A 16,475-nucleotide genomic window follows, 5' to 3' on the forward strand; every position below is an offset into this window, starting at 1 on the left:
CTCCTTGCAGCTCCTGTTGGCTCTGCTGGGGAACACAAACACTAATGAGCATGGAAAATGAACAATATCTGTGTGCACATGCCTGCATGTGCATGGATGAGGAATTCCACATCCCCTTTAGAGTAGGGCACATTTTGCCAAAAGGCCTTAATTAAAAAAAATAAATCTCATCTTCCAGATACCTTCATGCATGACATTCTCAGAAGGCAAAAAAAAAAAAATCTGCTATTTCCAAGAAGGAATTTGATTTTTAATGTGATCCTTTTGAACCCCAACTTCAGAAAATGTTTAATTTTTGGAAGGCTGCATTGATTAAGATGCATTGGTCTTTTATTGCAGTGAGTAATAACCCAAATTCTTGGAGTGTATCCCCAGAGTATTGGCAAAACAAACAGTGATGAACCTGAGGGAGGGGCTGTGACAGGAGCAGAGCGACAGGAAAATGAAATGCAGCCCAAGGACGGCTGAAGTGAGAGAAAATAAAACGCTGCTTTTTTCCCCCCTTTATTTTAGAACTACTTGGAAATGAAGTTTTATTAGAGGAGCCATGTAGAGAGCTTTTTGGATAATTGGTTAGCTGAGAAAGGACATTTCGATGTGATACCAATGGATAAGGATAGGGGAAACAAGCTGGGAACTGAGCAACCAGTGTCCAATCACTGACAAAAGTCACAGTGACCTTCGCTGAAACGGGAAGACGGGGGAGAAAATCGCTTGCCAGAAAATGTAGGTATCTTAGGTAGAAAAGTTAGAAGAATGCAAACATAGAAGCAAAATAATTGTTAGAAGATAGAAGTAGGTGTGGTTGATCTAAGTGTGCTTTAACCAATAATGAGCTCAGCTTTTGCAATATGTATAAGCTTCATTAACACCAATATAAATATGTGTGGGGTTTCAATAAACTTCGGGATTTGCAATTCACGCATATGGTGTGAGGCATTTCTCCCGCCGTTCACGACAGAGCCATTTCTGGACTGTTATGCCACTGAAGTGCCTTGATTTGGACACAGAGCTCCTGCTGAGGAGCCTGGAGGAGCTGGGCTCTGGGCTCTGTGGCCTCGTTTGACCCCGGGGCGCTGCTGCTGCCAACCACAAGCCCTGGGAACCACTTGGGCTTGACTGGAGCTTCCAAGATGCGCAAACAGCTGCACCTTCTCACAGAAGAGCCAAGGATTAGTCTGGAACAGGAGAACACAACATGTTCTACCCCTCTCTATAATGCACTTCCAGCATTTAAAGTGTATTTCTGGTTCTCTTAATTTCACCTCAGGTTTCTGAACAAAACGTGTTAAATATAAACCCATTTGTGTTTGACCAAAGTCTTTCATATTATTTATGGAGGGTCCCCTTTGAGCAGGAATATTGAGCAGAGTCTGTTGATTGCAGAGTTCTTTTTATTTTCCTGAATGGTCCAATCATGCTCTTGGCACATGGAGAGACAAGTAGCAGATGTTAAACAGAACTCTGAGGGATTTATGTATTTCTCCTAAAAGTTACAGGACTGCTTTATTTCTAGTGGGTTTGGGGTTTTTTTTACTATCCTTCTATCTATTTTGGTTCTGCTTCTCCCAAAGTCTAAATACCAAAGTATTTTGACTCCTATTCTTTTTGGTATTAAAACAGTGTATTGATTTCACTAAATTTCAAAATTGACAACTGAATTTTGGTGGAACAGGATCAACATGACAAAAAAAAACTCCTAAAAATTTGAGAATAATCACAAAAATCAACACCTTTGCTTATTAAAATTATTTTTCTTTCTCAAGGGAAGTAAAAATACTATAGTTTTAATATAGTTTAAAAAAGAGGATGCCATTAATATGCACTGAGGAATGGGACTTCAGGCTTCAGATTTAACAATCCCAATATATCGACTCATAACTAGGTCAATCTGTAGATACTAATATAGACCTTGGAAAATAAAAGTGGATTTTGACTAAGAAAGAATTTCACAAAGCTATTTATAAGAAGGAATGCCCAGATCATCTTCTTGCTGCATGGTAAGATTGTAGGACTCAAATTATCTTTAATTAAACACAAACAATTTTTGCAGGAAGGAAACAATAATTTGGGATAATCCCAGATTTCAAATGATTCTAAGGGAAAAAGTTATTTTAGAATAAAACCTGAGACAAAGAAACAAAGAACCTTCTCCACAAACATTGCATGTATTTATGCATGGCCTATTTAACACAGGTTTTCTATATATTCTCATGCCAGTCTGTTCCCAACTCCCTCAAACCTCATCACTGCAGTCAGGTTGCTTTTTGTCCTATTTTTGGACAGGGTAAATCAGAATTTTTCTACATCTCTGCTTGTACATACACCCTAAAAGGAACCATTCTCTGGTGCTCACTGGAGTCCCTGTCCAATCAATCCTCATTTGTTTTTCATTCCAAGAAATCAGACTCTCAAACTGCACCTGCCTGTGATTTTTCAGGCCACTTTTCCCACTGGAATGACCAAAATCCATCTGAAAGATGGAGGAAAAAAGTTTTTATTCCTTTTCACATCTTTTTACCCAATCTCTGGCAACACAAAACGAAGAATATTGACCCCATGGACCCCAGTCTGTGATTTACAATTCCCAGCACTGTAATTAGACACCAAGTGCTCAATTTAATGATAATAAAGCAATTAGGTGGATAGGAGAAAAGGCTATTTGCAGACCAAAGATGGATAATTTCTCATCTTATTATAACTTTTATAAAAAGAATAAAGACCTTAAGATTCAGGAAATGCCTTTTCAAGAGGGGTTACAGAGAAATTGCTTTTAAAACTTACAGTGTTTCTATTAGGTTTAATTTTAAGACTTTCTTTTTGATAAACTCTTTAATTAATGTCCCTGAAGTTAATAATTTGCTGCATTCTACCACTACTTCACTGCTGATAGGTTCTAACCTAAATAATAACCAGCTTTCAAAAAACTCCAAGTTTGGGGCTTTTTTTTTTTCTTTTCTAAAAAAGGAAAGAAAAGTAGCCAAAGCTATGCAGACACTTCTTCCAGCTATTTTTGTAGAGGCTTTTATCCCCTTTCTGGTCCGTTCTCTGCTGGTCTGATGCTCCTGTTACCATAGAAACAGACCTGAAGGTGCTTTGATACAGATTACAATGGTGTTCCCAACACTGAGACATTTCTTTCATCCTCAGTTCAGCAGGTACTGTTCTCATGGGGACAGAAAGGAAAAGGAATAAATCAATCTCTGACTCTTCCATCAATTAAGTTCTCATTAGCAGAATTTATGATATGCTTCTGCCTTTAGTTTATGAGCTCAGCACTGATCACTGGTACTTTAAGGACTGAGGTTCATTAATTACACAGGCCATGCCACTGTAATTTATTTGCAAGGGAACAGCAAAAATCAATTTACGAAGGGAATCATGACTGGGATTGTATTAACTTCAGCAGAAGCATCAGGATTTGGTTTTTCAGCACAGGTAATGCTCCATTGCCTTAAAATCTGCTTGCATCAAGTTTCATTGGGCTGCTAGAAAAAACAGATCAATTATAAAATGACAGAATATTAACATAACACTTCATACATGTTCCCTGAGGTCACTGATTACTTCAAGACAAACCCTATCTATCCCAAAGGCTGAAGAAAAATCTGTGAGCTATTTGGATCTCTTCAGAGTACGACCCAATAATGGACATTAGTGAAAATGAGAAAACACAAGAGCAATGGCCAAGAAGGAAACCAAACTGTTCCTGCTCTTGCAGAGCTTCCTTGATGCTTCCCCAGCAGCCCATGGATCAATGGAGCTGCAGTGCAAGGGGTGGCAGCTGCTCCCTGCCCAGCCAGGATGTCCCCATGTCCCCTCCCTGCCTTTCCTCTCTCTCTCATCTCTCTGTTCCAGGGTCACAGCACCTCCATAGAAGAGCTTTGCTCCTTCCTAAGAGTACAAGTTGTTCTTTTCTCCCCACCCCCAGAGGAGCTTCCCTGGAGCTGTGATTTACACCAAGGAGCTGAGGCCACATCACTTCAACTCAGCAGAGATCAGCAAACTTCTCCAGCACCCCAAGGACAGAGCCTCAGCCATCCCCAGAGATGGGGACACTCTGGTGACACATTAAAATCACTCTGAGCATATGGGATCTGCAGTGCTTTTCAGAATTAGCCCACTTCTTTTATGCCAAATTAAGATTGAATCTAATTTTGGTGCGAGAACTGCCACCTCAACAAACAGACAGTGCTAAAAATTGCCAGCATTCTGCAAGGCTCTCTCAGTGGTCTGTCTGTGTCTCTTCTAGCTCCTGAGTTCAGTGTGCCATAATCACTCTTCTTTATTTTAAAACCCACAGAGTTTTGGGGGTGGAACCTGATAGAAATGTCTATGGTGCATTTTACACATGATATCTCATGTAACAAAACAGATTATTAGTAATTCTTAGGCTTTCTTCCCCGTTAAACCCAAGTGTCAGCACATTTACACAGAGTTTAAAGATTGACACGAGACTTTTGCCAAGGGGAAACAAAAGCTAGCTTGGAAATAATGAATCTCAACCCAAATTGCACAAAACTCAATATATTCTTAACAACTGGAAAATAAGTGCTGTTGGAATCATGCCAACTTCAATTTGGGGAGTTAAATAGAGTTTTGATGGTGAAAATCTGCACCCAGGAGTTGCTGCCACCACAACTGCACCTCATCCTCAAGATTTCTCTTTACTACTGGGAATAACTTAGCTGTGAGTTCTCCTTTTATAGTCCCACTGCCTAATTGTTCTGCAGTGCTAACTTGTGAAAATCAGGGATATTTTTAGGTTCATCATTTATATACATTTCCTAACTGTCTGAGCAGAGCTCTGTTCAGTGATTAACTCTTACCAGCATCACCTATGTTGTATTCTATATTGCACAGGAAATGGCTAGAAAGAAAAATATAAAGTCTAAATTTTATGATAGAGCTATTCAGCACTTGCACTGTTCTGGATTGGGAAAATAAAAAAATACATTTTTATAAATAAAAAGCTATGAACTTTCAAATCTCAGAGGCTGTAACAAAAATCTAAACTGCACTGCCAGCGTCTCAGGCACAAACTCCATGAACTGAAAGCCTGAAGGGCTGCACTGGAGGATGGGAGCACAAATGTTCCTTGGAGTGCCACAGTGTGCAGGCAGCCACCCACCATGGATTTCCTCCCCTAGGGGTGCTCAAGGAGAGGATTCACACAGCTCCTTTCACACTGCAGGGAAAATTTCCATGCAGATGGACACAGAGCCAGTCTGGAGACTGGGTTGCAGGGAAAAGGTGGGAATTACCAGTAGTTAGAAAAGTTCATGAAGCTGTTCCTTTGTAATTTAATTCTGCTTTTGCTGAGGATGGTTTACTGTAGCTAAAAGCCATTTCAGCTGCAATAAAAGGAGCCTGTGCTTTAATTTAGGAATAGAAGGTACACATGTTTTCTAGGGGGATGATTAATTCAAACCCATTCCAGCACAAGAACTGCTTTCAGGTTAGCTGGGATGAGGCATTCAGGAGAGCAGTCAAAGCTCTCAGTACAGCCAGGATGGGCAATTCCTGAACCCCTGTGCCCAGAACCTCCTCCCAGTGCTGGAGCAAAATGAGCCCAATATTTCCTCAGGATGCACAGACATTTCTCTGTCTTCCACTAAAAAGAATATTACCTCTGCACTGAGTCTGTTCAAATTGCAATTTCATTGTCAACCATACTTTGTAATGAGCCCCTGTCACACAGCACCACGGAAAAAAAATAATTAAAATATTAGAAATCCAAGCAACTTTTACCCACTATTAAATTTTAGGGCTTTGAAGTCAAAACCACAGAAATGAAACCTTTATTTCTCCATGAACTGCTTTGGATACTCTTCAGAGATTCATAAGCCAGGGTAACCACAAGCAAGAAAATTTTTTAAGAAAAAATATCCTGCTGTCCTGTAAAATTTGTTCTAAAGCACTTATGATAAATAACAGAAAGAATACAAATTTTCAGCTCCTTCAGTATCACTTACTGCATTGACTGTGATCATGCTGATTTTGTTATCCAGGACATGCTTTTGGGGAAAAGGCTGTGATAATATAGTAAGGGACATCATATTTTGACAAAAATATGTTTGCACTGTAATTGCTTTTTATTAAGAATATTACCTACTGCCTGCATCTAATAATGTCTACTGCAAACAAAATCAATGTGATTAATAATTATCATAATTAGAAACCACAGACATATAAAACATTTTGAGTTGTTTCCTTAATCTATAAATAGAGGGGGCTTTATATTTTCTGTTTAGGGAATGCAATGAAAAATTGCATCAGAGCTGTTTAAGAATCACTTCCAAAAATTCATCCAGGCTTCTTTTAAAGAGGACATTTTTGTCAATCTGGCCAGCAGTGAACTGCTTCTTGCCAGGTCTCCCTGCAGTTGTGTCCCTTTTGTGATGAAGCAAGAAGGTTCTCATCTTAATTAAACAGAAAATATTTCTGGGACAAGATTGCCTATTACTCAAAATTCAGATTAGCAATGAAACCTTTGCCCCAAACCTTAGTGAGATATGGTTGGATTTGATGATCTTCAAGATCCTTTCCAATCTAAGTGATTTAATGATTCTATAATATTTTATCAAATTATGTTTGTTGCTGCTCTAGTCTCAAAATGTCCAACATTTATAACAGTTGTTTTCCATTGTAAAAAACAACTACAGAGTTAAAAGCAAATCAGACAAGCCCTGCTGCTGTATTTCATTATCCTTGGAAAAAGATTGCAAAGCTTTCTGATGAAAATCCCTTTTTAACTAGTTCTATAGTAAATCTTAATACTGTGCTTCCAGTTACTGCCTTTTCTTCTCATGAGTTTGGTCTGGGTTTCTTTAATTCCCTAAGCCAGTCAAGCAGCTCTCTTTTTCCACTCTGAAACCAGCCTCCTACATGTAAATATGATCTAGAAACATGATTAAATGCCAGTGGGGGAAAAAGAACAGGAAAAAAAAAAAAAGAAAAATATTTCAGCATTTCCTGGAACTGAACAGAAATCTGGTCAAGACACCTAAGCCCTCCAGGGCAGACCAGTTATATTCATTTATTCTGGCTTAGTACAGAGGTGATTCTTCAAATCATTTTTCTCAGAGCCCCAGCCATGAAATGAGCAGTGTAACAGTGCAGTAAATGTGGACATCAGCACTCCCTGAGCCTCAGGGCAAACCCAACCCCCTCCTGCCATTTCTGAATTCAGAGTTTCCCACTGGTCCCCCAGCACATGAATTTTTAAGGGTCAATCTTTCTCCTTGCAGCTCTAGAATCACAGAAACCATAAAATGAAAATCACAGTGGAGCCTCCCAGGGCTCATGTGCCATCTCCCCACAGAGCACTCAGGGAAAACCCACAGCACTGTGGAGAGAGGGAAAACCCAAGAAAAAAAAAATCTTAATTTCTTCTATTGGCAGCCCCTTGCAAGAGTTCCCCATCACCACACCCAAAACCACCTGCCCTGTTATGGAGTTATTTGTCCCTTGCCACAAACTGCCCTTAAGAGACCTGGACACAGTTTAAGAGACAAAAAAATACTCAAAGATTGTGATATAAAGACCTTTAACACTTCAGTTCTTTCCCAAATTCCAAATGGAGAGTTGCAGAATTTAACACAAAACATTTCCCTGAACAACAGAATCATGATTTCTGTCATATCTCTGCTTTGTACAGGGGTGCACAGCTGGCCAGCAGGGAGTTTATGATCCACTGAAAATCCTGCTTCAGTGTCCTCTGAACCACTGTCTTCATGATCACACTGATTTACTTTTATTTTTGCTTTTTTGTTATTTTTTTCCTCTCAGCAGTGATTTTTTTTGTTGTTTTAACAAATTATATCTTAACACATAGAAAAAAAATCTGAAATATTGATCACACTGATTTACTTTTATTTTTGCTTTTATATTATTTTTTCTTCCTCTCACCAGTCATTTTTTTTGTTGTTTTAACAAATTATATCTTTAACACATAGAAAAAAATCTGAAATATCGATCACACTGATTTACTTTTATTTTTGCTTTTTTGTTATTTTTTCTTCCTCTCACCAGTGATTTTTTGTTTTAATAAATTATATTAACACATATAAATTATATCTTAAATTATATCTTAGAAAAAAATCTGAAATATTGGACTCTAGAATTGCATTATCCCAATATCCAACCCACTGATGAAAATACCCAACTCCTGCAGAACCTCACAGCTGTTCACATTCCCACTGAGCTTTCAAATGTGCTTAAGATAATAAAGCTCCCAAAAAATGTCAGTATCAAGAGGATAACTGACTTGGAAATTGCAGTATGTCACCTTTGACATCCCTGGCTTCAGTTACCCTGCAATGATGAGAGGGTGAAAATATTTGCTGTTTGATTTTATGTAAGGACACATCTGGATCTTCCCATCCATTCTCTCCTAGGTGCTTAAAGGCTAAAAACTCACCAAGCACAGTCAGATTTCAAATCCTCTCACTACTGAGTCACTCACTCTCATTTAAATTATTTTCACTTTTTAATTTCTATTTATTTTCCTCATAATCCTCCCTTGGATTCTCTATTATTATAATCTGAAAGGGAAATAGTGCAGATCCAGAGGCCATGCTCTGTGAGTTCTTGTGCACTCAAAGTCTCATAAACTTCTACTGAAACACAAAATACAGTCAAAAACTATTTTAAATTAATGCTTGGGGTTTTTAATTACGTGCAGAATGTAATTAGGAACATTTTAATATATAACAAAGACGCCTTCTGGTCATGGAATTCCATTAACAAAGAAAACAAACATTTAACTCCATTTTGCAATAAACTGACCAATTATCCCTCAATATTGCACACACCTTAACAAAGCTCATTACAGCAGCACCCCATTGCTGAGGCTGCTCTTACATCCCTACACTGATTTACCACCGTTTGAAGTATTTCACCCATGACTTCAAATAGTTTTAAGAACATGAAGCCCCTTCCCAAAGCAAGCACCTGAGCTGGAGATGAGGCTTCCTGTGACTCTGGAGGGCAGCAGCAGCAGGAGCTGGTAAATTCCCCTCAGCATCACCATAGAGAGGTGGCCATAAAGAGAAGATGAATAATTTCTGGTGAGAGCTGTTACACAGCAGGAAAACGACTTCCTGAGCTGCTTTTTCCTAAGAAACCAGAGCTCACACCCTGCCAAGTAATAAGGAGATACACAATTTTCTGATTGTGTGACTTCTTGTTTCACTGAAACAGGATATTGCTCCCCAGACACCACCACTGCAATGGATGAGCACTTTATTCCCAAGTATTATTTTCCTTTTGGCACAAACAGACATTTCAACCTCACATTTCAGCTACTCTGAGTAAAACAAGAAGAGACTCACTTTAAGCTTTCCTCTTTTACACTCACCTTTATTAAGGAATTATTTTGCAAGGACTGCCTCATTTATATTACAAGTACAGGGCACCATAATTTAACATTATTCTGATACACAACAATTATTATTATATAATGATTGTAATTATTATAATTATTGCTCTGGAAAATTAATTTTATTAATGACAGTATTAGTCTTACAATTAATGGAAAGGTAACACTGGAGCATTTGAGTACACAAATTAATTGTGCACCTGCACAAAGTAATTTAGAAAAGGATGGTTTAATATTTAAAAATCTGCTAAATGTTATGATAAGCTTTATAGCACACTTCATTTCAGAACAAAGCTTGTAGCAACTGGGAGAGGAATCAGTTGCTGAATTATGAAAGGGTTGAAATTATAGTCAAACATTTCAGTAAATTAAAGTATAATATTCTACAATCCTCTTTGTGTAATAGTACCCACTAATGTAGCACAGTTTTAATAAAACATATTTATTTTCTCATTGCTTTTAATCTTCAAACTGGTTTTGAGCTATTGCTGCTGTGTAAATATTGAAAATGATCATTTGGTAACCCAAATACAGGAACGAGACCTTAGGCTGATTTATTTAATCACTGAGCCCAAAACCCCAAATCACAAAATGCAGTCAGCAATACTAAAGACCATTAACAACCTGTCACAGACTCTGTCACCATGCAAAGATTCTCAGTCAAATTAAATGGTCTCACACACAAACGTGTGTTCTCATTTCTGAACTGCAGGTGAACAACCCCAAAGAGCCTTTAAAGATCTTATTAAAGAAAAAAAAAATAATCAAGAGCACTTTTAAGAACCAAATCATTCATGATGAACACAGCAGAGCTACTCATGAGTGTCACCTCTCAATCAAGAATAACTTCCATTAATATCCTACATCACAAGTGAGCACTAACCTAAAACCAGATTTGGGTTATTCTCCTTGTGGCTTTAGGACTGACCAAAGTAAATCAGAAATCATCTTCTGATTAGAAAATGTAGGTCTACAGTTCATACCCACAAATCACTGCTTGTAGGTATGAACTATATTCAGAGAATGAGGAATTCAGCAGATATTCTTTAATTGTTCAGACTTTTGCTGAAATTGTGGCCCCCTTTGGGCCCAACAGGGGTTTTGCCATCAACAGTGTGCAGCCAGATCAGGGGTGAGAACACCACCCATGCAGGGCTGACCTGGGTTTCAGCCTCTCTGCAGCTCAAGGCACTCCAAATACACAACTCCCAAATTCCAAAAGCCTGCTTTAGCTGTTAACTACATTTACAGAGCCAAATGCCCCACTGCAAAGCTTAAAGAAATCAGGACCTGTCAGAAAAGCAAAGGTATGAAGAACAATTTTGGTTTCTTGCTCTTGCCTGAGCAGTGTTTTATTGGTAAGGTCTGTATCAGCTAAATAAGAGATACTGAATGCTCCTAACTTAATTACACTTCTAACTTTAGCATTTTTCTTCTGCACCTAAATATAAAATATGTGAAATGTATTAAAATGGAAGTTTTAAAATTTCTTCTCAGTTCTTCAACGTTTCCCCATATTTAAAATTAAAAATGAGAGAACTTTTTAATATCTGAAATTTTCCAAGACCCCTTGTGGCTTCTGCCCATACATTGTTCACTGACCTCCTGGCTGGCATATTGAAACAATTCATGAGAAGCTCATTAAAAGCTAGCAGGAAAATTCTTCTGGTGCATTTTATCAGAGGAGATAATAGCCTACAATCTAGAGCATGAATATGTGATAAGAAACAAAACAAAGCCATTCAGACAAAGAACACTTGGAATGTATTGTTCCCATAAGCAGATGTTAAATTACTTCACTGTAAAGTGGGATTTATAAAACCCAAAGAAATGTTATTTTTATGTGAACAAATGAGATCAGTTTATTATTTCAGCAGGGTGACACAAAGATCCTGCACATGTGTCTCACCAGGCAGGCAGATGTGTGGAGAGGAAAAACTGGTTGTGGACCAAAAATGCCACAAAAGTACTGACAGAGGAGGATGGAATGGGAGTGTCCAGACTCCTAGACTAGCTCAAACATGAAAATAAAATAAAAACCCAGCAAGCCAGCTGGCTCAAGATGAAATTGTCATTTAACTGGAGCTACAGATCTTTGTGTGCAGTGAGACAAGGACCAGAGACAACTCAAAAGATACACTTTGAGATAAGATAGATACTAAGAAAGCTCAGAGAAAGCTTCAGCCTTTCTGGGAATTGTTAATGTCAAATCCATCCAACATAAAGCAAAGAAAATAAAATGCTGATTGATGGCTGGGTGAACGCCTCAGGGTGGTCACATTCTGAGGATATTGTTCTTGGTCACACACTCAAGCTCACTGCTCTTACCAAAAATAGATTTTTCAGTCCATAAACGTTCACTTCACAACTGTTAAAACCCACTTGGACTCAATTATCTGTCGTGAAGAAGCCATTGATCCTGTTTGTAATCCACTCTCATGGGTGTAACAAGATAAATCTGTGTAAAGCAGGGTCTGGAAAGTCAATGTACTCACATCAGTGTCAGGCCCCTTGTCAGCCCCAGGACAGGAGAAGGTAACGAACTCATGGCACCTCTTGTGAACCACAAAACAGCAAACTGGCAAAAAAAAAAGGGGAAACAACAGTTAGAGTGGTTGGTGGTGGTGTTCCTTTTTTTAATTTTGTAACAAATATAAAATAAAACCTAAATATTTCACCTGTAAGTGAAGGAAAGTAAGCAGAGTCCCATGTACAATAAGGACACAAGACACCAAGCAAACACTGTGATTAAAGAGGAGCTGAGCACTCACATTTAAAAGCCAGGAGACTCTACACAATGATAAATCTTTAATGCTGGAGCCAGCCCACAGTGCTCAAATACAGCGTGGGATGAGCAGCTCCACAAAGCCACATTTCCTGAATCTCAATCCTGCTCTGTCACAGAACTGTCAATGTGCATCCAGGAGGGATGGAAGGGATGTGAAGCTGGAGTGAAACCCATCCTTGGGTGTGGGATTGCTCCCCTGCATGCCTGAGGAAGGTCTCTACAGAAATCCAAATCTTTCCCAGTTAATTACTTCTGTGAGGGACCAGAGCTCTCTGTGAGTGATGCTGTTCTAGAGAACAAAGTGTTCTCATAGCACAGAATGGCAGGAGATAATGGGAAAAGAAAATTAGCTCCTGATTGCAATGTGAAGCCCATTTAAAATTTATGAATGATCTCAAAGAACTTTTTCTTTCTGAGATAAAAAAGTTCCTGCCACGGGATGGAGGCCATAGGTTGTCACACAGGTCCCTCCAAACCACAACAAAAGAACAATTTCCTGGAGGGTGCTGACTTTAAGAGTCAGTATTTCAGCTTTTCACCCCCACTATGAGTTCTTTCATAATATTAAACTTAGTTCAGATATTTTGAAATTGGCCCACATTTCGACGAAACAGACAATCAAGATTTGAGATTGAAAAGACCTTGTAATAAACACCATGCCATCAAAGAGTGAGTCAGGAGACAATAATGAAATGATTTAAAAGTAATTCACAGCTTGTTTATAGGTAAGGCATTCTCTGTATACTTGAAATTTTGCATTTCTAACACATAAAACCACACTATTTCCCAAATCTCAAGAATAAAATAGACTTAAATTGCTTAACAACAGCAAACATTAAATTTCCTCAACTTCACGGGAAAACATATTAAATTACCTAAATTGTTCTAAAGAGCTGATTGCACGAGGAAACTTTAACACTTCTCTTTCCCATTTAAAACATCCATGACTGGATTTCATAAATAAACAGAGAAGAGAGATTTCATAAATAAATAGAGGTGCCCAGGTGCACCTGCAGGTCACTGCAGACACAGCCTGATCCCACTAATGCCAGCCTGGCCTCATCCCCAGCCCTAAGTCTGCCTTTCAATTCTAATCACCCTCCTCTCCCTCCCAGCTATTTCTCATCCCTATCCCATGCAGAAATTGTTTCCAACTGTTCTATTTCCGACGTGGCATATGTTCATTCTTTGGGCAAAGGGAATAAAGTGGGTTTTGCTCCACTGATTCCAGATTAGCTCTGCTGACTCCACTCGAGCCACAGCTCTGGCTCAGGGGCTGCTGCCCACTTGGTTGTCTAGTTTGTTAATCAACCTAAATCCCAGTGAATCCTGCAATTATCATTTTGATGGTTTGTTTTCTACCAACTGAAAGATCACTAAGTGGCAATTACCATTAATATTACTTGCAGCTGAGTCATATTTTACTTTCAGATTATATTTTTGGTCCCAGATCTCCCAGTCTTGAGGACAATAGACTGATTTGTGTTTTCAGTAATAAACTACATGCAAAAAAATTTTAAAAATTAAAATCTTGGTATATCCTTCAGAAAATAAAGAAGTTAATTAATTATTTTTGTAAAAGTTGCAAAATAAAATGTGATAATCAATGCAAAAGATCTGAGATATATTATGGGAATATCTGGAGATTTGTAGAATGGAGCTGCTTCACCAGTGCCTGCCATTCCAATTCAGACCTTGAAATTCAGAGCTTGGAGTGGCTGCTCCAGCTCTGCCTTTATTCAGCAATGTGTGTAAGGAAAACTGCATATCTGGGATCTGCTTTGGGCAGAATTTCTGAAACACCACAGCCACGTCCTAGCCCTGAGCTGACAGCTCCTCAGAGCTCAGTGTGAAGGAATTCATCCAGCCAGAGACAATGCTGACCTTGTTTTTAATATGATTTAAGCATCGGGATAAAGACATGGGAAGAGCAGTGCCACTGTTTGCTCCAGCCTGTGAACTTTAGCTGTGAACTTCCCTGGAAACATTGCTCATCACACTGCCATGGAAAGGATAATTCAGCTGCCAGAGTAAGCAAACTACAGAAGATTTGTCCTTTTGGACTTGGGCTACACCTCAAAACTGTGTGATAATACTCTGATTATCAGTGCTGGTTACTGCAGTCTCAAAACTGAATTTGTGTTCAGCCCAATAACAGCCTTTGATAGGAGCTGATGTGAGCAACTCAACATGGACAGCCTTGATTCTTTTTTATTTCCCATTTGTAAGGGGTGACTTCTCTCCAAAGAGCCTGGCTCCTCAACAGGTGATCTAAAAGCATCAGACCTGTCTCACCTTTTGAGAATTCTCAAAAGAAAACCAAACAGTTCCACACAGAAATAACCAATGCAACAAGCAACTTTCATGGAATCATAAATCCAAAGGGAAAAGAACAAGTGTCAGCTGAAATCCATCTGACAGCCATCATTTCTGTACATATACTTTAACATCCAGATTTGTAAGTTGAAATCCAGCCACTGAACTGAATTTTAGCATTTGTTTTTAGTGTTCTCTTTATTTCACAGAACAACACAGAGCTGGAGAACTCATGTAAAAATTTACTTAGTTCAGCTAAGTGCAAGCAGAGTGTCATCTGCCTAAAATAACGTGCCATTTTTTTTTTTTTAGGAATAGAGATGAAAAATAACCTCTCACTTGTTACTTGTTGAGGATGTTAAGAGCTTCACATCGCTTACTGCAGCTGTTATGAAGTCACATTATGTTCAGCACCTTCATGTAATGAAAGTTGTATCACACTGCTTTGCAGAGGCTGCCAGGAAATTTGTTCCTTTCCACTTTACCATGAGCTGAAGGGAGCTGGCACACATTATGCAGAGCAGCTCAAGAGCAAAGTGGCATCTCAAGGCTGACAGCTAAAATTAAGAAGAAAATTATTGAGGTATTTTTGTGTTTTGACAGTGTGATTTTGATCTGTGGTGTATATATAGCATCTGGCTGGGAGCTTCCATCCTCTCCAGCTCTGGACTTGCTGGAGCCAAAGGTTCCCTGCAGCCCAGGGAGGGGAGCAGGGAGGGAAGCAGAGAACAGAACAGGCCTTGTGCTGCAGAACCAGACTAACTGCTCGCTCTCTGCTGGCACGTGGCACCTCCCTGGCTGCTCCCTGCCCTCCCAGAGAGCAGCAAATGCCAACTGGGCAGCACAAAACCAAGGAGGAACCTGGAAAGGGGCACACAGTGCATTCTCAGAGCAAACAAGCTGAAGATGCTCGACAGGGCTTGTGGGATTTATGGTACATAATGGAGGGCAATTCATTTTACCCAACACTGCTCTGTCCAGGCACAGCACTGAGAAAAACTTGTTATCAATAATACACACATATATAAATATATTTATACTGTCATCACTTGGAGTTACAAGGCTGCACTGTAAATTTCCAGCTTTATTCCAAATTATGGGGAGTGAAAAGATTATTGTGATATATGGTTGGGTTGAGAGTTCTCTGCTAAAAAATACTTCTACTAATGGCTTGTATATATGACACAGATGGATGGGACCAAAGTGAAGTACTGCAATCATAAATAACAGAAACAGAAGCAATCTTCTCTATTAGATGATCTAGAAAGAAGAGAAGCCATTGCTGAGCCCACACATCACTCAGCCATATGTCTGAAGAGCTCCACAATCACAAGCATTCCAAAGAACAAGGGGTAAAAAATATCAAGACAAAAGTCACATGCTTTACAACTGAGAACCATTAGAAAAGGTCAAGAGATTTCTTTTTTTTGAAATCACTTGTAAACTCCCACTTTTGGAAGAAAAAGAACAGAGCAGGTGAGCCTTTCCACCAGCTATAAATAGCTCTACTACACCACAGTATTTATTTATTTATTCAGTAAAACAAATTCAGCGGCAAACCTAAGGGTGGAGAGAATGTATTTGCCAGAGTCCAATTGAACTGCCAGCTACCATCCACAGAGAAATCAGTGAGCTTTTTTCAAGTCATCTTTGACTCTTTTTTGTAATCATACAATTATTAAGGTTGGAAAAGAGCTCCAAGGCCATCAAATCCAACCTTGGAACAAATATCACTATGCCCACTGACCAGTGGTCAAGACTGTTGTCCCACCTCAAATGGATAACATTTTAACCAGTGTAGAAATCACATCTTTTCCCATTTAAACCAACCCCAAAGCTGTGGCTCCACTGCCATGGCATTACTGGGAGCCTCACAACACCAGGCTCATAATTTGTTTCCAGGTTTCAAGCATTGATTATTCCACAGAGTTGCAGTAGGGTAGAAAAATCATAAAGAAAAAAGCTTCATAAAATCAAGCCTGCTCTCCT

General features: G+C 39.0%; 1 protein-coding gene across 2 annotated transcripts in view; it reads right to left on the reverse strand.

Annotated features, from left to right (window-relative positions):
• PRKCA (protein kinase C alpha) overlaps positions 1-16,475 on the reverse strand; it is a 145,790-nt gene that overhangs the window by 73,671 nt on the left and 55,644 nt on the right. For both annotated transcript variants that reach the window (XM_077188445.1, XM_054644930.2), the window contains exon 3: positions 11,878-11,960. In XM_077188445.1, coding sequence (XP_077044560.1) covers positions 11,878-11,960 — 83 coding nt within the window. The remainder of the gene's footprint in view (positions 1-11,877; positions 11,961-16,475) is intronic.

This window comes from Agelaius phoeniceus, chromosome 19 (assembly GCF_051311805.1).
Source record: "Agelaius phoeniceus isolate bAgePho1 chromosome 19, bAgePho1.hap1, whole genome shotgun sequence".
Classification (NCBI taxonomy): Eukaryota; Metazoa; Chordata; class Aves; order Passeriformes; family Icteridae; genus Agelaius; species Agelaius phoeniceus.